This window comes from Vidua chalybeata, chromosome 18, assembly GCF_026979565.1.
Source record: "Vidua chalybeata isolate OUT-0048 chromosome 18, bVidCha1 merged haplotype, whole genome shotgun sequence".
NCBI lineage: Eukaryota > Metazoa > Chordata > Aves > Passeriformes > Viduidae > Vidua > Vidua chalybeata.
In genome coordinates, this window is record NC_071547.1 from 4692695 (window position 1) to 4717684 (window position 24990).

Here is a 24990-nt window from a genome sequence, read left to right on the forward strand (position 1 = left end):
ACCATTACTTAGTTTGGATGCAGTTTTTAATTCCAAAATAAAGATGGGAGTGGAGTGATTTGTTTCATGCATGTGTCCCAGATGTGCTGGGAGGGCACTTAGTCCTTTTGAGGGTTTTTGTTGCATCCTACAGCCCTTTCCCTGCTAGAGGCTGAAATTCCCATCCTAGTTTTTATTAATCTTCCCAGATGTTTCATTCTAAGCTTGTTGCTGGGGAAAGCTGGTGGAGCCTGCCTTTTCCCATCAAACAGGATCCCTTTCTGGAGCAGGGCAGGACCCTGGTTTGAGTTCCACACCTGCATTCACCTGGGACTGTGTCTCTACTTACAGAAGAGCTTTGATCTGCAGTGCTTGTTATGTTGTACCCAAATCTGTCTGCAAAAAGTTTGTCCTTTGTGGTGAGCATCCTTCAACAAACGATTTGTAAAGAGAAATTACTACAAGTTGGCACTTTGATTCTGAACTTGGAATAGGTACAGGCCCTACGGTGAACAGTTGCTGAATTGTTCTGCCCTAATATTCACTGAGAACACAGTGAGTTGTTCTCAAAAATAATTTTTTGGTACTATCAGTAAATGGAATTTTAATCTTTAAATTTTATCTTTAAATTCCCAGGGAGCTGTTAGGGTAGGGGGAAGCAAGTTTGCAGCAAGCAGCCTTTAAAAATGAGTTGTTTGTCTTGTTTAGGGCTGGGGGGAGGAGTGAAGCTGTTCAGTTTAATTAATGAAGATACAAGGGCCAGTGCTGAAACAGTTCTTTTTCATTCTTAATAACTTCTCTTTGGTTTAACAGGCCATGAACGTAGCTGGCAGATAAATCTGGGCCAGAAATCCATAGTGATGGGCATTTGGTAGCTGCCTTTGTTGTTCTCTCGTTATTTTGACAGGAATAATTATTTAAACGACTTTACTCTGTGATTTCACTTAGGCTGACTGCAAGGAGTTGATTTTTACCATGCTCTTAAACAAGAAGAAAATAGTATAAATAAATTTAGAGCTGATATTTTGTGCTCATCCACCTTGCTGCCTCTTTTTTTCTTTTTTTTTTTTTTTTTTAAAGCTGTAAGTGACAGCTTTCAGGGGAAATAAATTGTATCATACAAAAACTTCTCTGAATGCAAGAATCATTAGAATCATAGAATACCAGAAGAATCCCTTAGAATCATAGAATCCCAGAAGAATTTGGGTTGAAAGGGGGCTAAAAATTACCCAGTCCCACCCCCTGCCATGGGCTGGGACACCTTGCAGTATCCCAAGTTTTTCCAGCCTGGCCTGGGACACTTCCAGGGATGGGGCAGCCACAGCTTCTCTGGACACGCTGTGCCAGGGCCTCACAGCCTCCCTATTCTGACAATCCATTTTTATTGGAATTGGTAATATTGGGAAAGTTTTGGGAAACACTCCTGGCGTTCACTGGGGGGTGACTGTGTGTGTGTTTTGACTGCTGTCTCCTAAAACATCTCCTGAGCCGTGTGTTGAAACGAGCATGTTTGTTATTCACTTGTTGTCAGGAAATCCTATCACTTTCTCTACATCTTGAATTCCAGGCTTTAAGCTAAGGAGCGCTTTTTTCCCAGGAATGTTTGTTTGAAGTTTAACTCGTGTCTCATGGTTAACTGTGCAGAAGAGCTGTGAAATGCAGCATTTGGAGTAGGAGGTGTTGATTTCAACTATGCAGCTTTTCAAAAAAAAAGCAAATCTATCCCCTCCTTGGCATCCCAGAATGAAATTGCCTTGTTCTGGCTTGTGCCTCCTGCAGTGTTGAAGTCGAGGGATCCTGTTCCACGCTCAGAGCCGGGTTTTATTAACTCTGATGAGAGTTACACGTGCCCTGGGGAGAGCCTGGATTCCCTGTCGCTGCTCAGGATCTTCCTGCCAGAGCCTCTGGCTCCTTCTTGCTGCCTTGGCTTTCTTAGGGGTTCATTCCTTATCAGCTTGGCTGCCTGAGGCTGAAAAGGCAATTTAATCTGATGGTATAGGAGAGGTTTTAAAGATGTTCCCTGCTAGTTCCTCTGCTGTGCTGTGGTACACTCCCACCTCTCAGAGGAAGTGCTGTTGTGGCTCACTCAGCCCTAGCAGGGCTTATATTTAGAATTAGATTCTCGTCTGCTTTTTGCACATTGGGTCAACCTCTGCTCCATCTTCAGCCTTGCCCTGAACCTCCTGACCTGTGTGTGGTGAGTATTTACAGCAGGGCAGAGCAGCTCGATTTGCAGGGTAGAAAAAATGACAAACTCTCAAATGTCTTTGAAGTCCTCTGTGGAATGAGGAGGATAACAGCACCAGGAGTCACTGCAGGAGCAGGGAGCTGATGTCACTGTATGATCATAACCAGATCCCTGGCAAAACCAACTTCGTCTGCATTCATCTGACCGCATTCTCTGGTGTGGCCAGAATCGATGCAGGGTAGGCTTTGGGTCTCTCTTTGGTGCTGCAGCCTGTGCCAGGGCTTTACCACCCTCACAGGCAAGAATTTCTTCCTAATATCTGATCTAAACCTGCCCTATGCCAGTTTAAAACCATTCCCCTCCAAAGTCCCTCCCCAGCTCTCTTGGAGCTCCTTTAGTACATCTGCTTTGCTGCAATTTTTGCTGTGCCTTTCCAGGGGGAAAGGGTTGGGATCCAGTCCTGTGCCTCAGTGGGGAAGCAATGGAAAGGTGGAGAATTAGACAAGTCACCCTCTAAAAACAACTCCTGCTTCGTAAGGGAAATGCTGTCAGGCTTTAGCATCAGGGATGTAATTGGTGGTTGGGTATCATATCCCTGTGGAAGAGGCAGGGAAAACTCACATGGAAAAGCAGCCCAGGGTTGCATAGCAACAGGGAGGCTGTCAGGCCTGATGGCATTTATGAGATGCTTGGTACTGTGGGACTGGAACGTACTCCACTGCCCATGGGAGAGGGAAACATCCATTATTTAAAGGATTTTTGAGCAGAGCAGTGGAGCTCCTTAGGATCTGAGAGCTGAATGTGTTGTGTGAGTGCTCGCGGTCACGTGGGGCACACGTGTGTTTCTCCAGGCACTGTTTGTGCATTCAGCAGTAGCAGCAGCAGCTCCAGTTTTTCACATAAAACCAGCTTGTCCAGCCCAGGATGCAGCAGGGCCAGAGGGATCATGGAATGGTCTGGGTTGGGAGGGACCTTAAAGCTCATCCCATTGCAGCCCCTGCCATGGGCAGGGACATCTTCCCCTATCCCAGGCTGCTCCAAGCCCTGTCCAGCCTGGCTGGGACACTTCCAGGGATGGGGCAGCCACAGCTGCCCTGAGCAGGGAAGCATTTCTTCCTGACATGAATCTGAAGCTACTGTCTGTCAGTGGGAAGCCATTCCCCCTTGTCCAAAATCCCTCCCCAGCTCTCTTGGAGCCCCTTTAGATACTGCAAGGCCATAGTAAGGTCTCCCTGGAGCCTTCTCTTCTCTAGGCTGAACAACCCCAGTTCTCAGCCTTATGGGAGAGCTGCTCCATTCCTCTAATCTTCTTCAGGGCCTCCTCTGGACTCACTCCAACATCTGCATCCTCCCTGTGCTGGGACCCCAGAGCTGGACACCCCACACAGGGATGCTCCACCTGAGCAGACACCACGGCCACTCACTGCCATCCCCTTACCTGCTGACCACCCTGGAGGTGCCTGTGTCAGGCTGGAAAGCCCTGGAGGTTCTGAGATGGAATCATTCCATGAATTCTGTCCCTGCTCTTGGTCTCCAGGGATGGGCAGTGCTGTCCTGTTTGAGGCTGTTGTGCTGGCAGGGGTGTTTGGGAGGGCTGGGGAGCCTTCCCTCATGCTGGAGGTCTGGAACTCATCCCTGAGCTCAGCTGGGCAGTTCCTGGAACTCTTTATCTGGGGCTGCAGCAGGGAGGGTGGGGGCAGAAGGTGCTGCCTCAGCCTGGAACGTTCCCCTAGGCACTGACTCCTTTCAGCAAGTAATTAAAGCACAGAGCTGGCTGATCTCACCAGTCTGAATCCCACCTGATTGCTGGGAGTTAAGAGGAGCTGGAGCCATGACTTACTCCTTATGGGCAGCATTCATTGGATGGATAGTAAGTACAGATGGAAATCCTGGGATCCTCTTCCCACTTGCTGTCTTGGCATTTGGGTACTTCCAAATTAAAATCCATGGGCTGTGACCCATAGGCCCTCTTATTGTGGTGGGGTTTTCAGTGCAATCTGATGTTATGTTATGATAATTCTGTTAGTGCTCCAAAATCTATAATTCACTTCTTAGTCCTTAGAACTCTTAGAGTAATTGTAGAATAATTTAGGTTATAAAGGACTTCTTGTGCTCATCAAGCCCAGCATCCCTTTCAAAGCAGAGTCCACTACAAAATAATACCATAAAATATGAATAGGTGGAGGTCTGTTGCTGTCTTCCTGGCATGCTGCAGAGGAACAGCTGGAATACTTTTCAGGATTTGTAAGGACTTGTGAGCTCTGCTAAAATGCAGTGTCACACTTAAGGGGCAATTTAACCACATTTTTTGCTTCTTTAATTAAAGTAAGGAGAGGAGAAAATAGGAAAAAAAAAAAAGAAGAAGAGGAAGGAGCCCTTTTCAAGAAATCAGCACCATTTTTTCTCTGAGTTGTGTATTCACAAGGCAGATGGTCAAAACTTCCTTCCATTGTGCAGTTCCTCTTCATACCCAATCCATGCCAGTGGAATTTAGCTCTGAACATTCACACTCAAGCTGTGGGCTGTCACTTTGGCTGGCTGATGTCTTGGGCTCCTTGGCAAACAAAGATATTTTTGAAACTGTCTGTGCAGCTTCTGACTCAGGAGATCTCTCGAGCTGGTGTTCCTCCTGTGCCAGGTCTTCATTTCCCATCAGTGCAGGAGGGTTTTGCACATAAATGTCTGCATTGACTCAGAGTTAGGGGTGATTTTGGGGCTGGTGGGACCAATGTTGTGTGTGCATCGTTTTCAGGAATGGGAAATTGCAGGAGTAATCAGCCCTGGACTGTAGCCAAGCCCAGCTTAATTCCAAGGGAGGACTGAAAGAGGCATAATCATAATGGCTCATTTTAGAAGAATCAGAGGCAAAGCAGGACACAGCTCGGCTGCTTAATTTTATAGAAAAATTAAGTAGATTTTTTTCCCTAGCTCCTGGTGTAAAAATTGGGGAGTTAAAGATCAAAGCTTGGAGAATTACAACATTTGAAACCTGGATCAGGCGTGGGTTTTATTTGATTTGGGAGATTTTTCTGTCATCATAAATTAGAAAAGTTCTAATTTGGGTTTATCTTGTGTACTAAAAAGACACCAGACCCCTCTTTACTGCTTTTTCCTTTGGAATGTTTGGTTTTCCAGTTTCCTGAATATTCTGTTTATGGAGGAAACGTCTGTACCTTGCCTGGCTTTGTGTTGACTGCCTTGAGTCTTTCAGGAGTGTGGTGACAATAATAGAAAAGAGATCTTCAAAAGAAAAGCTAAAACTCTTCATTCTTGCTAATAATCACCTTCTGGCAAGGAAAATCTTCCTGGTTTGTTGTCACTTCCTTCCTCAGCACCCCCTCTCCTCTGAGCTGCTGCACAGGCTATAAATTGCTTTTCTGCACTGTTCTCAGTGCCCCCAGCCAACACCTCCTCCACCAGCCAAGGAGAGGATCAGCTCCTCTTCCCACTCCTTATTTTTCTGCTTGGTACCTAGAGAGAGTTTATTTTTCCCAATTAATCATTTGGCACCTTAAAAAGTACATGTTGAAAGGGCCTGTCAGGGAAGGACACAATCGTCTTGAAATAAGCAGCTTCCTCCAGAAGCAAAATAAAATAATGATTCTGAATATAACAAAGTCTTCAGAACACAAAGAACTCTGGATTTCCCAGAGTTTGGAGTGTTTTATTCCTGACATTTAGCTTTGGTTTGTTGTATTGAACTTAACTTCACAATGCCTTCAGAAGCAGCAATTTTATTTCTTTTTCAGGCTTGTTTTGGGTTTAGCACAGAGAAATAACTCTGCTAATGGTGTCATTCTGGGCAGCAGTGTAAAATGTTGTTAGGTGTTCCTGAGCCTTCACAGGAGTGGTGTCTTTGCATCTAAAGCTGACCCCTGTGGCTGCTGAGCCGTTGTTATCTGGGCTGCCCACACCCCTCCTGCACAGCCCCCAGGGCCCCGATAACTCAGCACTGTGTAAACAAGGGCTCCCCACTGCAGCACGACAAAAGCTGCCCCTCTGCTGCTCCTGTTCCTGTTTCTAAGCTTTTTAGTCTTAATTTCTTGTAAAACAGCATGAGTGGTTGCAAATAAAATGGTGCCATGTGTAGAGTTAACGGGCTTTAGTTGTAACCAGTGGAAAATGCTGAACATTGAGTATAAGAGTGAGGTAACTCATGATGTGGGATTGGCATTGAAAAAAATTCATAATAAGCATCAAGGTGGAAAATAATCCCCTGAATGAGTGTGGACAGTTGGGAGAGAAGTGAGAAGAGCCACTGGTATTTATTAGTTCCTTTCCTAGAAGGGCAGCCACTGGCCAAAGGTACCATGGCCACTGGGTGAGAGCTGAGGCCAGGAGTCCCTGGAGCAAATCATGGGATTGGGAAGCTGCAGAGGGAATTTGTGGAAGGCAAAATATACAGCCAAGCCAAGCAGGAGGAAATGCCCCGTGGTTTCTAGGAAATACCAGACTGTCTCCTGCGTTGGAAGCAGCGTGTGCCTGGCTCACATTTGGAATCTTGTACCTGGCATGGACTGGGAAATGTAAGAGCTTAACTCGCCTCCAGGCATTCATGTACATATCTCTATTTAGATATCTGTATAGGATAGGTTTGACTCCATCTTTTTGAGGTTTTTTTCCAACCTTAAAGATCCTATGATTGTATAAAGTGTAAGAACCAGTGAATTCTGGGGCTGCAGGAACATCTGGAGTATGAAAAGCAGGAAATGTCTGTTCCATGTAACTCACAAACCAAGCCCGTTTTACTTGAGTATTGCAAACAGAATTTGACTTAGTCTTTCACTTTGAGGTGCATGGTGATAGTTGGAGTAAATGGTGGAGCCTTTTGTATTTTCTTTGCATTAAAACACAAGCACTGTGTCAGCAGCAAAGAGCACAACAGGGCTGGAGAGTGGCTGTGGCCACTGGGAAATAAGAACTGGTTATGAGAACTGGAAGTGTTGTGGGACTTCTTCAGTAGCCAGGTGTCAGCACTGCTGAATTATTATTAATGGTTTTATAGTCTTAAGAGGCAGCATTCTTTAGGTGTACAAAATAAAAGAAACAAATAAACATGCAATCTCCCTTTTTTTCCCCCAAAAATATGAAGGAATTCTACATATTAAATATGGGATTTCTTAAATATTGTTTCTTTGTGTGTGGTGCCTGAAGAGGTGTTGTAGTCCCAGCAATGTGTTCTGCTCAGTGGGTCGGAGGCAAGGAGTACTAGAAAGAGAGAAAAATCCTTGGATTTTTCCAAGGGCAGGTGGAAACCATGTAATTTGCTGTCAGATAAAATCTTGATAAGCAAAACTGATCTGGAGCTGAAAGCCATGTTTGTATTTGTTCAGGGTAATGAAGGTGAAAGAGACCAATAGTTAATTATCTGTTCTCAGTGTAGAATTTCAGGAACTCTTGAAGCTCCTTGAATAACTCTGCATAACTGCAGGGCTGGGTTGACATTGGTGTGCTGCAAGTCTGGGGTGCCAGCAGTGACCCACTTTTCTCCCTGGAAAGCTGAGGGCCTGGGATCCACTCATTCCTCCTTAGGAAAGCAGCAGATCCATGGAATAAAAACTGTCAGGAAAGGAGAGGTCAGAGTAAAACAAAGCAAACCCACTGTGGTCTGTCCTGTGTTGGGTTTGGCTGTTACACCAGTTTGTAGAAAGCTTTTTGTGTCTGGCCCTGTGCTTATTATTTATTTATGTATTTATGCATTTTATTTTGAATGTCTTCCAAACAAAGCTTGGGGAAAAAAAAAAGAAAAGGATCATTTTATTAAACCCAGGAAAAGAGCAGTGGAGTTGATGTTTGCCTGCTGTGCTTGAGGAGATGAAATATCATTCCCAGCACAATTCCTTGTGCTTGCATAGGTGCTTTGAGAAGTTCTGTGCAACCTGAGATAAGAGCAATATTAAAGCAGCATGGAGTTCCTGAAACCAAGGAGTCAGCTCCAACCTCTGTAATCATTTATTTGCCCAGGAAAACAATTATTGTAGTTATTGTACAGAGAATTATTGTACAGAGAATTGTCGCTCCGAGTTCACAGCAGTTCTTCGCGTTTAACTTCATTCCCAGTCGGCCAAGTTTAACTGTCAGATTCCAAGCCATTATTGCCAATAAAACCTGCTAATCCCTCAGCCAGGGGCTGGAGCACTGACTGAAGGTTTTGTTGCAGGACCAGCTGAGGCAATGCTTCTCCAGGCAGCCGCCGGGGGCGAAGGACACGGACACGCTGGTGCAGGAGCCCGACAGCCAGTACGGCACCTGGAACGAGCAGCGGCACAGCGGCGACAGGTGAGCTTTCCTCAGCCTGGGGAGGAGGGGAAATGCTGCAATCCCACCATCCCAGAATGCTTTCATGGCCTTAAAGATTGTCTCGTTCCAACCCTCAGCCATAGGACATCTTCTGCTAGAGCAGGTTGCTCCAAGCCCTGTTCTTGGAGGCTTCTATTTGTTTTCTTTGTTTTTAAATCTGATTTTCTGTCATCGCCTTTCCTTTAAAAATACTACCAGGTGGGGTGAGTGGCAAAATCCCTCTGGAATAGCAGAGTGGCAAAATGCCTCTGGAGCAGGGACTCTGGGCCTCAGGTGGGGTGACACAGGGTACATCTCTCCATGCCCATATCTCAGACTCTCAAGTGTTTTATTGGTGGTGAAGTGGAGGATGAAATGGATTATCAGCTGAGTGAAACTGATACTGAGTATTGCTGATGCTTTTTTGTTCTTAGAATGATTTAGTGAAATAAACCTAGAGCAGTAAAGTGTGAGTTTTTTTATAGTTCACACCTGTTGTATAAATTACAGCTTGATCTACCCTGAACTTGTATCCTGTCTGCTCAGTGTGGTATGAAAATAGCATTTTATCTGGTTTTTAATGCTATATTTGTTGGGATCTTACAGCAGACATTAATGTCAATTACATTTGGTTTGTTCTGCACTTGAGCACTGTGTGTTATGAATATTTTTATTGCTTATGAAATCAGGGTAACGACCAGCTTGAGGTTCAGCAGCCAAGGGAGTGCCAACAGTGACAGCCAGGCTGCTGTAAAATTAACTTGGATCCCAGGATGGTACAGACATTTCTGAGATCAGTTTCTTAACAAAGGTGCTTGTCTCAGCTTCACAGCAGACAGCACTGGAGAGTCATTTCAATCCATCCATCCTGATTAGAACAGCTCCCCCTAAACATTCCGGTTCACTGAAGGATTGGATTCAATCCCATGTGCTGGAATTTTGTTTGCACTGCAAGAAGCGTTTAGATTTTGCCTTTTTTACAGTATAATGGTGACAGTGTAGAGACTCTTCAGCATTTTGCCACCCCATTGCTCTGTTTTATTTTGACTTACAGCCCATTGCAGGGGAATTACTGCTGTATTTATTCAGGCACTTGAAGAGAAATGAGATTAATGTACTTTTAAATAATGGAAGTCTTCCTGGAATGCATTTTGTCTGCAGTTTATTTTGGATGAAGTCCCTGCCAGGAGCAGTGCAGACGTTCTCCTCATGTTGCTGTGGGTGCTCTGAGCAGGGCTCTGCCTTTGGTGCCTCCTCCTCACCCCAGCTGGAGGCAGGAACTCGCAGGAGATGTTGATGGTTCAGTTTTCCTGTTTGGCCTGGCTCACTTCCCTGGGAGCATTTCCGCTGCCAGCCCCACGGTGTCACATCCCGCGGGGACCAAACGGTGTCACAGCCTCCTGCTGTGCTGGGGGAACCTCCAGTCTGGGGCATTTCCCAGTATTGCAGCCACGGAGGGATTATTTTAGGAGTGTTCCATTAGTGCTTCTGGGAATGACCTCATCTTCATGGAATCACAGAGGCCTTAAGGTTGGAAAAGACCTCCAAGATGACCGAGTCCAGCCTTCACCTGAATCCCACTGTGGCCATTCATCCAAGCAGAGCCACCTCTGCTTGGCATTTGAACACTTCCAGGGATGGTGACTCCTCTGCTTCCCTGGGAGAGGAAGGGAATTTTGAAATCAAAAGCCATAACTTCATGGCAACAGGATGAACACAGTCCTTTTCCTAGATGAGCTTTTGGAAGGTGAAGGAAGGAGTATTTTCCTCTAGAGCTGAGTCACTGCTGGAATTAGCATAAGGAGCTCCTCTGGGCTGGTTCCAGTGGGCTTTGGCCAATAACTCCTTGGGATGGACACAGATTAAACCATCTCCTCCAGTTTGGAGGCATTAATTGGATTTTTCTTAGTTTATCTGAAAGATTTTATTTTAATTTTTCTCAAGTGATTTAATAAGCTTTTCCAAGTTGGCACTGTAGAAAATTCTTTTAGGTTAGAACAATCTTCATAAGGAAAATTTTTGGTTTTTACAGGAAAGGAATTGGTTTTCGATGGTGGAGCAATACAGCTCTGACTCCTAATTTCACAGGCTGAAGCAACAACTTTTTATGGCCTCTATACACTGTCTTGCTAAAACTAATTAAATTTAATTGCAGTTGAAAGTGAGGATTGCTGTCAGTTTATTGTCCATTGTGATAACCATCCTGCTGGGTTGGTGTGCTCCACGTGAGGGATGATTTCTCAGAGAAGTGTCTATAAATGTACCTGTGGAGCATCAGGGGCAGCTCATGCATATGCTCACAAACCCTGAAATCTTAATGAAGTAATAGAAAGAGGTGCGTAATACATCTCAGTGATGAGAACTGAAAAATATGTTTTCAATTTCATTTTTCTGAAGGGAATTTTCCCCCTAATTAGCTGTTCACTGGAAAGAATCCACTGCACATAGCTGGGTTTGGACTCCAGGTACACCTCCCACATTTGGGGATGAGCTGTGCCATAGGGGTTGGTGTATGGGGCTGTAATTGTGCAGAAACTCCAAAGGAAAAATCCACTGGGAAGGTTTGGGAATGAGGAACCACCAACCAGTCCTAATTCAGCTGGATTTCTATCACATATTAATCTCAGATATTTCAGTTTTAAAAACCTCAGTGAAGTGTATCAGCTGCAGCCCTGGGATGTAGCAGACTTTTTGGAGACGTGCAAGTCCAAGAGGATCCTTGCAACGCACGCTTTAATTCCCATGAAAGGTGCTGCAGATTGTCCCTCCCCTCTCCATTCTTCCATATTGCAGTGGCTCTAAAGCCTAATGCTGCAGATACCAAATGTCATTCGAAGCAAAAATCCTAGACAAAAACTTTCCCCCAGAGCTCATTAGTGCCATTCTTAATTATCCTGGGGCCCACTGGTGAAGGAGGGAAGCAGCATTCCCTCTGCTCGTATGCTGGAAACCCTCTGGGCAGTGTCTGCTCTGCCAGACTGGACATTGTACCATGTGCTAGTGCTGATGGAATGCTGTTATCCAGCAGTAAACTCCTGAGTGGTTTTCTCCTGGGATTGCTGTACCAAATACTAAGGTTTATTGCTTAAAAGATGTGTGTATATGGATGTATGTGTGGGGTTTTTAGGTTTAGAACAGTGTTCCTAGATATGTGCCCAAGAAATGCTGCTTAGTGGCAAAAGACTTCTATCAAGAGGAGGAAAAAAAAGAAATCAGAACAAAAGCCTTTAGGTTTTGGTTTTTTCAAACTGGGAATTAGAAGCACGACAGCCCAATTTTTACTGATGGTAGTCTTCCTATTTCAAGGAATATTCCAGCCTTTGTGACAAAGGCAGACACAACTGAGTCCAGCTTTCAGTCCTGACCCTGCAGCTCATTCCTGTCAGTCTAGGCTATGGGAGGAATTCTAGGAATACACTGGGAGCATCCCAGCACTGGGGAGCAGGTGCTGCTGCCCTCTTTCCCGAGGCACGAGAAGCTCTGCCCATGGAGCCCTGCCTTAGGCTGCCACCTGGTGCCCAGCTCTCTTCAGCTCCAGCATTCCTGAAGGAAAAAATCCTCAGGCTGGCTGGGATACACGTTGTGAATCCCCAACACGCTGTGGATCCAAGGGGTGAGGGCTGTGCCAGTGGAAGGGATCCACACCGTGCTGCTGGTACTCAAACTTTCTGTTCCAATTTTATTTAGCCCCTGCTGATCAGGTGTGATCCAGCCTGGCCTTGCAGGTCCCTGTTTGCCCTGAAGTCTCACAGATTCCATTTGCTCCAATTTGCAGCTTTGTGGGAGAATCTCCTTCCCTGGACAATGAGGTGGTGCCAGGGCGGAAGCAGCCCGCGGGCAGCCACGCGTCCTCGCTGTCCTCGCAGACAGAGCCACCCTCCCTGCCTGAGCACCATGACTTCTCCAAAGAGCAAAGGAGCACCAGCCTGGACCGTTCCAGCACAGACATGGACTCCACTGATGGCACTGATCTGCCTCCTCCAGGGGACACACTCCCTGAGGACAAGAGTTATTTCTCCTTCATTGATGTAAGTTGCCATCGTGTGTTCCCTCAGTTAAGCCCTCTCCGGTTCCTTCTGGAAACTTTGCAACCAGTTCTGCCCTGCCTCTCCCACGCTGAATTTCATCAGATGTTTTCCTGCCTGAAAAGTTTAGGATCAAAACTACAGAGTTCTTCTAAGTCTCTGTAGAGTTTAGGTTCTGAGAGATTCCATAAAGCTGCTGGCCTTGGATAATGGAATCATGGAATCCCAGACTGGTTTGGGTTGGAAGGGATCTTAAAGCTCGTTCAGTTCCACCCCCTGCCTTGGGCAGGGACACTTTCCACAGACCAGATTTCTCCAAGCCCCATCCAACCTGGCCTTGGACACTTCCAGGGATGAATATTGGAAGCATAATTAAATAACACAACAGTCACTGACTGCTGTGCTGTCAGTCAAGCAGATTTAAGGCTGTAAGGACCTTCACTAATATTTTTCTTATTTACAATTGGTTTTTTCCAGTAGCTCACAGTTGTATTTTAAAGGATTTTTTTTATATTGAAGAATCTTGCAGTTGGTCTAAGACCAGGGGTTTCTGGCTATACACAGTTAATGAGGTCTAGTGCTGCAAGAACTTTGTTTAGTTTGGAAAAGCCTTCTAAGATCATTGAGTCCAGCTGTTCCCCCAGCACTGCCAAGGCCACCACCACCATGTCCCCAAGTGCCACATCCACATTTTAACACTTCCAGAAGGTTTTGTTTTGTCCCTGGGCCACTAAAGGTGTCTCTGTAAAACATTAATAGCTCTAAGTGCAACTGGCTAATGCTGTGTGATAAGTAGTTGATTCCTGACCTGAAATCTTTTGAAAAAAGGAGCAAATCCACATTTTCTGGAGAAGGGGAGGCTCAGGGATATTTGGTGGTTACAGGCAAATCTGTAACAGCACATTGCTTTAAGCAAGTGAATAAATTACAGCTCTGTAAATGTTACTGCTTATTGCATATGTTAGAAATGACTGATCACAGAAGGTTTCTGAATGCTGTGACACTAAACTTGGAGTGTTCTTGTTGCTGGTGAGTGGCTTTGAGTGTTTGTGGCTGGCAGGGAAGCTGCAGCTCTGCACTCCAAGGGAATTTTGTATAATCATTGTTTTTAGACCCCTATCTCAGGATTTGACTTCATCTGCTACCAACTAGCAAGGCCTGTATTGATAAAACACTCTAGGAACTAAACTCCTGATTATTGCAGTTATTTTTTTGTGTTAATTTAGTGCAAATTATTCATGCAACTCAGGTATCCACACCCTAGATCAAAGGACTACACCCAGTTTGCCACCAAATACCATGTCCTCATCATACACTCTCTTTACTATGATTTTAAGTGACTACAACAATAATAATCAGGCAAATGTCCATTTTAATTGGTGAATGCAATCAAGTGGGTTGGGATTTCACTGTGGAGGAGCTGGGGCTCATTCCCAGGTGTGTGTTTCTCCAGCACACAGCTGTCCTGGACTCCAGTGCTCTGAAGACTCGGGTGCAGCTGAGCAAGAAGCGGCGGTGCCGGGCGCCCGCGTCGCACTCGCTGCGCAGGAGCAGAGGGCTGGACCTGGAGAACAGGTTTTCCTTGACAGAAGAACCAGATAACGGCTGGATGTTCAAAGATTCCACAGGTAACCCCTCAGCTACCTGGAGTAATTGGTTGTGGTCAGCCTGGGTGCAAGGGCAGGAGTTTTTAAAAGGCGTTTTTTAAATACTGCCCTTCATTCCTGCTTGAGTGCAGGAAGAAATGTTGAGCAAGGCAGAGATGAAAAGCCAGCTCATGGTTTCCCCCTCTGCTTTTTTTATTTTTTTTTTAACAATTAATTAGAAGAGAAGAAAACTATGCAACAGGAAGATTCTGAGGAGGAAGACAAGATCCAGCACACTCCGAGGTCATCTTCTGTGCAAGCCCAGAGACTGCCCGTGTTCCCAGGGATGGATCACTCTGTTCTCAAGGTGAGCTCAGGCAGAGCCCAGTATTTAAGTATTAAATACCATTGAATACCTGCAGATGCTTTATAAAGAATTCCCTCACTCATTTCACTCATTTCAGGGAATTTTTTTGTTTTTATAAATCTGGAGTGATCCGTTCTGCATTCCAAAAAAAAAAAGCCTGGATGCTGGCTTAAAAGGACCCCTTTGTTTATCTTTATATTTAGGCCCAACTGCGGAAAAGACAGGAGTCTGAGAGCACTGGTGACATCGGCTCTGCTCAGCTCTTCAAATCCCCCAAAGCACAGCTCGGCACTCCCGGCAGCAGAGTGCTGCCCTCCAGTGTGGAAAAGGAGGACAGGTGAGAGAATCCCAGCGTCAGGAAAAGGCTCGTGCTCTTCTTGGTGGAAGGAAAAAACAATGCAACAAGCTGTACATTGCTTTTTTGTTGTTGTTGTTTCTGGCAGGAGTTTTCATAATGAAAGAATAAAGAGTATTTTTTTTTAATATATATCTTAGGTCAGAAGAAAAGTCTCCTCAGTGGCTGAAGGAGCTGAAATCAAAGAAGAGACAGAGCCATTATGAGAATCAGGTTTGAAAAGGTACTTGGGTAGGAAGGGGGGCTTTGCTGAGTGCAGGTGTGCAGTGACACACTCACATTTCCTTTGATGTGTTGGTGTCACCACTGTGGCCCCACCAACACTGCCCTTACCCTGTCCTGTGCACCAGGGGTGGCAGGGGCTGGTGCTCCTCCACTCCCAGTCACAGTTCCACTGGTTCTCTGCACGTAATTTGATTTCCATAACCCTCACTCTGTTGGGATTTCCCAAAGTTTGAAAACTTTGTGTGGTTTCAGCCCAGTTCTGGGTGGCTCTTAAGCATTTAATGCATTAAACAGACAAGACCAAGGTGGCACTACAGCAGAAAACACATTCTAAGGGGTTCCTGTTCCAGCTGGCCATATCACACCCTTCCTTCTGTTTTCCTTTCCAGACAATGATTCTAACTAGGAGAAGATAAAGAAGTTTAACAGAAGCCTTAACTCATCTGAACCTAAACCCCCATGTCATGTTGCTGCTGTTTGCTTCCTGCCTCAACTGCTCTGTGCATGGTGCCTTCCTGTTTTGTGGAGAAAAGCTGCTTCAATTCATAGTCAAATACAAAGCTGTGTCTGTCAGCTCGGGGGGACAGTGGCACTTCAGACCTGCCTGCCAGGAGAACCCCCCTGGGTCATGGTAGCACTTGAGAAAGTCTTGGAAAACAGAGATATCTGGGAGTGCTGTGATCCAGGGAACTCCCCTCACCGTGGAGCAGACTCTGTAGGTGTTCACCTCTGGGAGATGTGTCTGGTTGGGCTTTGTGTTTGTTTATGAAAATAATAATTTTAATCAAATTTGTCTTTTTTTTTTCTTTTTTTTTTTTTTTTCGTGAACAAATAGTAAGCTCCTATTTAGAATGAAATTTGTGGAAGGTGAGAGTGGAAGAACAAATCATGTTTACTGCCATATTGAAAAAGGAAACTTGATTATTTTTTGTAAAATGTATTTTTGATTGGCTTGTATTTACATGTGATCTGCTGACCTGGCAGATGGAGATAATTTTTAGATGAACAAAATGTTAACTTTTGTCACTCTTGAAGTGGTATATTCTGTGTTTTGTCAGCATGTGGAATAATTGCTTCATTGGAATGTCTTTCCTAAAAAGGATCAAGCAATAATGTCAACCAGTTCTCTTTAAAAAAAAAAAAAGTAAAAATATTGTAAATACTGTTTTTATAACAAAAAAGGAAGGGAAGAGGGAGGATGTTACACTCATATCAGGGTTCCAGTTAATTGTTGAATGTCACTTTAATAGCAGTTCAGATAGTCCCACTTCATATTTTTATTTGTTAATCTGTAAATACCAGGTTTAAGTGTTTATTTTTATGCCGATTTTGTGGGATAACCTAAATGTGATCTTCAGTTTCTCAGATGATTTCCTGTCTTTCCTTTGGCAAGACGTGCTGATAGCGGAGTAGAGATCTCCCGGCCCACACGGGTGTTTGGCTATCCCCAATGCTCAGATATTCCCTGTCCCTGGACACTCATTCTGAAACACCAACCACCATGGCCATGGAAGACAGACTCGATTCTTGCCCCAGATAAGTGCTCTTCCAGTGACCTCTAAACGTGTACTCGCCCAGGGAGGGAGGTGACTCCAAGTGTTCCTCAGGCTCAACCAGGAAAAGGTGGAAGAGGGAAAAGGAGAGTGGAGAGCTCCCCTTACCTGGCAGAGCTCCTTGGGCTGCATTCCCCACATCCTGCTGGGTGGCTCCTCTGCATACAAACCATAAAGCACCAGCACTTCAGCTCCTTTTCCTTTTTGTCTTTTTTTTTTTTTTCCCCAATCAGCGTTTTGGGAGCGCGGCTCCCGTGGGGCCTGCCCAGGCCGATGTCTGTCAGGCTTGGAGCTGCCAAAACCATGTGCCAATTCACCTCATGGAGGAGTCATGGGGGGGGATCTGCAGTCCCAGTCTGCAGGAAATAGCAGCAGGATGGCAGGAGACAAGTCCCATCTGCACATCTCTCGCTCCCGGATTTTATTCCGGTGGCAGCTCCCTGTGCTCCCTGGAGATGAGATGGAGACATCTGTCTGATGTAAAAGTCTTTTTTCCTGTTGCTTTGCCCTGTTTCTCATGGGAGCTGTTGCCACTGTTATTTTGGCAGCCCCTCTGCTCCCCACGGAGCAGCGATCCCCAGGATTCTGATGGAATTTTGGGATGGGCCGTGTCAGTGCAGCCACCACCATGGACCAGCTCCTCTTAAAACCTTGCACAGATTTCCTTCCCTCTCCTTTAGATGATGGTGGAAAAGGTGACTCTTGGCGTGTTTTTTGGGATATATTCCTGTGGCAGCACCCAAGGGTTCCATGGGCGTGTCCCACGTGTGGCACGCACCTGGGCCAGCCCGAGCAGCACGTGCAGGTGAGGAGGATGATGGTGGCTGCTCTCACTCACATCAAGTGGGGCCTCCCACGTCCAGAAATCAGTCCCTGCTCACAGGAACGTTCACCCAGGCTGCGTTTTCCACTTCCACAGGTGACAGCGTTGTGTTCCCAACAGCTGGAGGATTTACTGGTTCTTGGTGTAAGCCAGAAATTCTGTAACTGTTTGTGTTGAGGAAACTGAGGGGATTGACACGAGGTTTCCACACAGCCCTTGAATGTGTTTGCATTTCCACGTCTGCTTGGACAATGCACTGAAATTACTGTATTGAGTAGTTTAACCTACTACTGAGAAATGTTTAATGCTTAAATGTCTAATTAAAGAGCATCTTTAGAATGTTGTTGAATGGGAAAGTGTTTTTTCTGCTCTGTTATTTCTTTATATTGTACATGGATTAAATATCGACTTCCTTCTCTTCGGGTTATCGCTCTGTAATAAAAGATATATAAATATGTTATTACTTCTTAAATGATAGAACAGACTGTAATACACTTTATATAATTCTATTTTAATTCCAAATAATGCTTCTTGGAATTTTTTATGCTTTCACTTTTGTTGCCATGTGCTTTTTCCTGCTGTTTATTGGAGATGGAAGTGAGCTCTAAGGTTCCTTCAGATGTGCTGCTTCCTTCACTCCTGGATCCTGCCCTGGAGCAGATTCAGCTCTTCTCCAAAAAGTGATGCTAAAGGTGATGGAGGCCCTGTAGTTTCCTTTGTATTTCCCCTCACAGCTCCTTGCTTAAAAAGCCACATCAATATTGGTTTTAGAGGTGGGATGATGTGTTTTGTGGAATTCAGAAACACTTTCTGACTGCCCTCCTCTCATGATCCCCAGCAATCCCTGCTCCAGGTGGCTTGTCAGGGACTTGCACGACTGCTCCACTGCTTTTTATTGGAATTCCCAGTTGTGGATTTCTTCCTTTTTATTTTTCCTGTTTGCAAAGTCACCTTTTTAACATCTATGAATCTTCAATTTGGTCCTCCTCCACCAGAGCCTTTCGCTCCTTGCAGAGAAAGAAGCAATGTTGGTTCTCCAACCTTTAACATCCCCAGACTTTCCACAGGACTTAACCCCCCCACACCATCCCCTTTCCACCCCCACAGAAGTTTGTTTCACCCTGTTCCTTGTTTGCAAACTGAAATGCACATGGGGCAGATTTGGGAATACAAAGTGTGACCTGTAAGAGGTTTGGAGCAGCAAATCCCTGATTTCTGCAGGGGTGGCGTGTTCCAGGGGCGGGTGGGCAGTTCTGGGGTGCTGCTGCAGGGTGTGGCTCTGCCTCACGAGGTGTGTCCAGGTACAGAACCTCTGGGGTGAGTTCCCAGTGCTGTCACTGCTGTCCCCAAGCCAGCTCTGGGGTAAAACAAACTATTCCAGTGCAATGCAGAGCTGTCACCATAACTGTGCTCCCCATCAGCCCGAGGTCACTGTCTGCACCTCCCTGAAGGACACTGGTGCAAGAGCAGCTGCAGCCAAGTGAGGGAAGTGTTGGACCCATCCCTTCAGCCCACTGCTGAGAAGGAAAAACAGGTATTTGCTTCAATTCCTTTTAAAAATGGACTTTCAGCAGGAGAAGGCTTTTGGGGCCAGGTTGGACAGGGCTTGGAGCAACCTGGTCTAGTGGAAGGTAGGGGGAGCAGGGGGGCAAAATGAGATGAGCTTTGAGGTCCCTTCCAACCCAAACAATCCTGTGATTCTATGAAACCACCTCCATGGAGCTTTACAGGGATTTGGGGTGTTCTGGCAGGAGCTGCAGAGTCCAGGCCTAGTTCTGCTCACCCTGGGAGTGAAGAGGGTGAAGGGTGGGAATCCTTCCTGAGCTGGTGGTGAGCTGTTCCGTGGCTGTCCTTGGTTCACTCAAGTATAAATGTATTGCAAAAATATAACCTGAAATAACTTCTGGTTCTTCTGGTGGGATTGACAGAGGAGGAGAGCCAAGGTCTGGTGGTTTATGGGTTTTTTTCTCATTCCATAATAAACAAAATGGTATCAAATCTGGTTTTGAAGGAGCTCTTGTGGAGATTAAGCTTTTATATTGCTCCACGTAGCCTCATGGAGTCTGTCAATCTGGGTCACAGTAAATACATAGATGGAAATCACACAGATAGTGTGATAGAAATCCTGTATTTTGTGTTACACAGTTTCCTGGGGAATAAAGATATTCTGGCTGCTGTATTTTGTTCTGTACCATTTCAGTTCCAGTTTAGCTTTGCCAGGTATTAAGAAAAAACTATCTACTTTCTAACAGTCATTTTTCAAAGGGATTTAAGAGGCTGACAGCTAGAGGAAATTGAGGTTTGTTCGGGAGAGGCATCAAGGAGATCCAGTGCCCCTTCTGTCATGTTTTTGGAATTGCTGTGTCAGTGTGGAGAGCTGGGAGAGGCAGATCCAGGGCCTGTGGCCGTGGCAGAGCTCAGTGAATGAGGCTGTGGGAAGGAAGGGACTGGCACGAGAAATTCTGTGTTTCTAATTTGTTGAGGACAGCTGATGTTGTGTTTGGTGAGACAGAAATGAATCCATTCCTCCTCAGTCTGTGCCTGTTGGAGCTGTGGCACCTGTGGGACATCTCTGATGGGGACAGCAAAATCAGGAACCACAGGATGGGCAGAGTGAGGAAGAATCAGTTGGAGACACCTGGGTCATCCCTGTCACACCAGGCCTGGAGCATCACCCAGCGAGGCCGGGGATGGGGTGGGGCTGAAGGGCCTCATTTGATACATACAACAGGACAGGTTTCCATCCCTCTCCCCTTCAGTTTGTCCAGCCTGGCCCAGGGAATTCACTTTTCTGGCTTTTACAGTAAAGGTTTCGTGGTTTCAAGATGAGCCACACTCAGAGCAGGTAGAAAAACCTGCAAGGACCGTAGTAAACTGGGATCTGTGCAGCTGAATAAAACGTTCCCTGAGGAATGAGGATGGTTTGGATCTGAAGGGACTCTCAAAGAGAGAGTTAGGCCTGCTACCAGCAGAGTGAAATTCTCCCAGTTTGGTGCCTGGTGTGAGATGCTCCCAGTTTGGTGCCTTACATCATCCTGTGCCTGTGAAGATGGACAAACCCTTGTGCCAGGCTCCAGAAATCCCTGTCACACACCCCAGGATGTGTTCCCAACCTGTTCCTGGGAAATGCTGGGGAAGGAGCCAGACTGGGGGCAAAGAAAGAAAAGGGACTTGATGGAGAGAACGTGCTCAGGGCCAGAGTTAAAGCAAGAACACCAATCTGGAAATGCTGAGCTCCTCCAGCTTCCTGCTGAGCTCCTGGAGCCAACCCCGGCCCTGCGTCGCCCCTTGCCCTGGAGCCCCCACAAAGGGGGATGTTGTACCCGGTTTTTGCTTCGTGCTGTGCTTGGTTTCCAGGCTAAACCCTCCCGTGAACTGCTGACGGCAGAGTTTTCCAGAGAACCTGGCAAGAAGCAGCGTGAACGTGCTGATGTGAATTTGGACGTTAATCTTCTGTAAATCGAGCGGCCCGTGTCCGAGGGCCGGCCGGGAGAAATCCGAATGACGTTTCCATAGCTCGCTGCGCGCCCGCGCTATTGAGATGAAATCTCATGGATGGAATTCCGTGGACGCAGCTGCTGTATCAGCGCTCGGGGAATTCTGCTGTTCTGTTCAGAAGCAACCCATAAATAGCGGGGCCGCCCGCGCCGCCCGGCACAGCGGAACCACACGGAGAGGTAGCACTGCCGGCACTGCAAGGGGCTTTCACAAAGAGTTTGCGTGTCTGAGTCGAGCTGTCCCCCAGCGAAGGGTGTGGCGAGAAGTGAAGCTGCAGGGTTTGATTTGGGACGTTATCAAACTCCTTTGTTCGTCTCCTAAGCCCCGTGTCAGCGTGGCGTGGCCGGGGAAGGCGTGTTCCAGTGTTGGAGCAGAGTTTTGTGGATGTTCCTGGAGAGCGAGGAGGGGGCTCTCACCGCCATCCCCCCCGGCCAAGGCGGCGGCAGCAGCTCCGGCTGCCGGGTTTGGTGTCCCCCGGGATGCTGGAGCAAGGGAGAGGTGTCGGGTTTATGTTGTGGGGAAAGATGTCAGCAGCTGGAAGCAGAGAAATTCCTGCTGGGAACAAAGGCTGGGCTGTGAGATGGGAGTTTAGTGGCAACTGGGCGAGCTGCCCTGGGCAGAGAGCTCCGTGTCACTTGGGATGTGGCTCGGTTCCGTCCTGCGGGTGCTTGGGTGAGGATTTGGGGCCTGCAGGAGGGAGAGGAGGATGGATAACGGAGCTTGCTGCTAGCCTGGACATCCCTGGGGATTTACAGCTGCTGCATCGGGGTCTGTGCTAACCCGTGCTGCCTGTTCCCGTGCCAGCTTCATCCTCTGTTTCATTACCAGCTGTAAATCCTGGTGCCTCCAGTCTCAACCTCCTGCAATTTGGGTTTTCCAGGCGCAATGACGGAGCAGCAAAGTCCCCCCGAGCAGATGGCGACTGGGGAGGGTGCTGGCGAGCGAGGTGGCAACTACAAGGTATACTGGGCTATACTGGGCTAAACTGGGGACAAGTGGATGCTGGGTGGAGCCGTGGGATGCGGTGTGCATGCCAGGCTGGAACCAGTGGCAGCACTGCAGGTGCTGCTGGGGACAGGAGTGGCCTCCAGCTCTCCCACAGCTGCAGTGGGGGTGGCCCTGCTCTGGTGTTGAGCCCAGGGGGGGTTGCAGGTTGGGAAGCAGCTGGGGCTGGGGATCTGCTGCTGCTCCCTGCCTGCGTGGCTGCCAAGGCCATTGGCTGGCCAGGCTGGTGTGCAGCTGCCCAGGGGTTTCATCCAGGAGATGAAGCATCCCAGCACAGCGGGATCAGCTGTGGGCCCAGGCACTGAAACTCCCCAGGTGGGTTTGTAGGTTGGGATTCAGCTCCTAGGTTGGTTGAAGGTAAATCATCTGGAGAGGATGTGGTAGGTGCAGAACCTCCCACAAAGCTGCTCCTGGACAGGGAAGGCTGGAGGTGGGAGCCGATCCTGCCAGTGGGAGAGGGGTGCCAGGACCTGGGGCTGTTTATTGCTTTGAGGTGCACAGAAGCTCCTGAGGAACCTGGGTGTCACCCCTGTCCCTTGAGGTCCCCATTATGTGGTGTGTGCAGGAGGCTCTGCCCTTGTCCCAGACTCAGGTGTTGCAGCTGGGACCCCTTTGGGACAGTGCCAGGGGGTGCCTGGTCACCCCACTGGTGCCAGGTCACCTCCTGGTCCCTGAATGGTGCTGGGCACCCTGGGCCCTGCTCTGTGCCACGCTCTGGCTGGGACTGGCTCCAACCCATCCTGCAGCTCAGCCCTGAGGCTCTGCTGAGAGCAGGGCAGCCTGGGGAGGCACTGGGGTCTCTGCACCTGGCAGGGCTTAGAAGGAAACACTGAATAAAGAGCTTGTGCCAGGCCAAGTCAAGGGGATGGTTGGATCTGGCAGGAGCAGTGATAAGGAAATGATAATGGGCAATGACCAGGCTGGGGGTAGGAGAGGCAGCCCATGGCTCAGGAATTCTCTTAGCCCAAACCTTCTGTGTTTCCAGTGCTTGATCTGGTTTTCAGCCTGTCACGGACAAAATTCCAGCTTGTGCTTTACCAAACAAACACCCTTGGCCAGAGCTCTGTCAGGGCAGAGGCACTGGCAGGACCTGGCTCTGCCGGGCGAGGAGTGACCTCAGCACAGGATGGCTGGGATGGAGGCACACAGCCAGAGCCCTTTGATCACAGCTACCCCCATTTCCTGGGGTGTTCCCCTGCTGTGGTGGCTGACAGCGTCTCTCCCCACCTTAGATCACGATCTACGAGCTGGAGAATTTCCAGGGGAAAAGGTGTGAGCTGACAGAGGAGCTCCCCAACATCACCGAGAAGGAGATGGAGAAGGTGGGCTCCATCCAGGTGGAGTCTGGCCCGTAAGTCTGGGGTGGGGAAGCTGGAGCAGCCCCAGGGGGTGGCAGGGAGAGCGTCCCCCTGACCTTGGGGTCCTGCAGGTGGCTGGGCTTCGAGCGCCAGGCCTACGCCGGGGAGCAGTTCGTGCTGGAGAAGGGCGACTACCCCCGCTGGGACTCGTGGTCCAACAGCCACAGCAGCGACAGCCTGATGTCCATCCGGCCCCTCCAGATTGTGAGTAGGGCTGTGCTGGGGTGGCCACAGCGCTGGGGACCAGCGGGGACAGCCCCTGACCCGCCCTTTCCCCCAGGACAGCGCTGACCACAAGATCCACCTGTTTGAGAACGCGGGGTACACCGGGCGCAAGATGGAGATCGTGGATGACGACGTCCCCAGCCTCTGGGCCCACGGCTTCCAGGACCGCGTGGCCAGTGTCAAGGCCCTGAATGGAACGTAAGGATGGGGACACAGGGGACACCCCAACAGGTTCCTGCCTGTGGCACTGTGGTTGGTCCCCCCAGGGTGGTGACAGGGGCACCTGGCACAGCCACTGCAGCGGGGCAGCTGCTCCCATGGTGCTGCTCGTGCCCATCGTGTCCCTTGTCCCCTCCCTGCTGCCACCTTTTCCCTGGCCCACAGGGAGTAATAGGGACCATGGCAGTGTCCCTGGGCTGGATGACGGCTCCTTGCCCCTAACCCACCACCGAGCAGTGGAGCTGTGGTCCCTTCTCCATGAACTCTCCATCCCCTCCTGGCACGCGGCGTTTCCCACCCGGGCGCAGCCTCTGGGGTGGCACTCGGTGACACAGGAGCGGCCCTGGGCAGCATCGCCGGGCTGTGGCAGGCAGAGACACGGGCACTGGGGACACTGGGATGGGGATGGGGACACTGCCCCTGCTCCAGGGGCTGTGGGGGTGTGGGCTGGGCACTGCTGAGCGCTGCCTCGGTCCCTGCAGATGGGTGGGCTACGAGTACCCCGGCTACCGGGGCCGCCAGCACGTCTTCGAGAAGGGCGAGTACCGGCACTGGAACGAGTGGGACGCCAACCAGCCCCTCATCCAGTCCGTGCGCCGCGTGCGGGACCAGCAGTGGCACCAGCGGGGCTGCTTCGAGAACAGCTGAGGGACCCCCAGCCCCCGCCGGGGCCGCCCGCGGGGTCCCCCGGCTGCTGCCGTGACCGTGGTGTTTTTTGTGCAAAAACCTCAATAAAGCTCTGAGCTGGAGGCTGCCGGGGCCTGCCTGGTCCTGGGCTGGGGGAGGTCGGGGAAGGGGGGCAGGGGGATGGGGAGGGGGCTATGGTGGTGCCCAGCAGCCCTGCGCAGGGCAGAGGGGGAAGCGCCAATGTTTGCAGAGTTACATAAAGGCTGCAGCTTTCCAAAAATAACCCCCGTGCTGCCGCGTCAGGGTTTTTCCAGTGAGTCTGTCCCTTTTCACAGCACCTCCTGCCCGCTCCCAGGGCTGCTGGCCAGTCCCAGGGCAGGGAGGGGGCCGGGGGGGATGTGGAGTGGCCATCCCTGGGTGGTGCCAGGCCCTGTGCGCTCCAAGGGGGGCTCATCCCATGGCGGGATGGCTGTGCCCAACCTCAGCGTCCTGCAGGGTCTCCAGCCCATCCCCAGGGAAGTTTCCCACAGTGCTGGGGGGGGTTTCCCATAGGAATGAGCTCTGACATGGGGGGGGCTGTCCTGGGGGCAGAGGTGGGGGGTTCAGGGGTGCCGCAGGGTGCTGGTGGGAGCTGAGCTACCCTGGCACTGCCCTTCCCCAGGGGCACGGTGGCCACGC

General features: G+C 48.7%; 2 protein-coding genes across 9 annotated transcripts in view; both read left to right on the top strand.

Moving 5' to 3' along the window:
• The window catches only part of KIAA1671 (KIAA1671 ortholog), a 64881-nt gene extending 47152 nt beyond the window's left edge, over window positions 1–17729 (top strand). For 4 of the 8 annotated variants that reach the window (XM_053959764.1, XM_053959763.1, XM_053959765.1 and 1 more), the window contains 7 exons: window positions 8328–8446; window positions 12222–12474; window positions 13925–14099; window positions 14297–14424; window positions 14628–14761; window positions 14920–15002; window positions 15394–15480. In XM_053959764.1, the coding sequence (XP_053815739.1) occupies window positions 8328–8446; window positions 12222–12474; window positions 13925–14099; window positions 14297–14424; window positions 14628–14761; window positions 14920–14998 (888 nt within the window). In that variant the 3' untranslated portion in view covers window positions 14999–15002; window positions 15394–15480. The other 4 variants (XM_053959768.1, XM_053959767.1, XR_008434094.1 and 1 more) reach the window with 3 other exon arrangements.
• A 169-nt stretch (window positions 17730–17898) lies between these two features.
• CRYBB3 (crystallin beta B3) lies at window positions 17899–24409 on the top strand. The gene is made up of 7 exons (XM_053959788.1): window positions 17899–18072; window positions 18802–21057; window positions 21759–21838; window positions 23116–23234; window positions 23313–23445; window positions 23522–23664; window positions 24168–24409. The coding sequence occupies exons 2-7, from the start codon at window positions 20922–20924 to the stop codon at window positions 24331–24333; spliced, it is 777 nt and encodes a 258-aa protein (XP_053815763.1). The 5' UTR covers window positions 17899–18072; window positions 18802–20921; the 3' UTR covers window positions 24334–24409.
• Window positions 24410–24990: the final 581 nt, after the last annotated feature.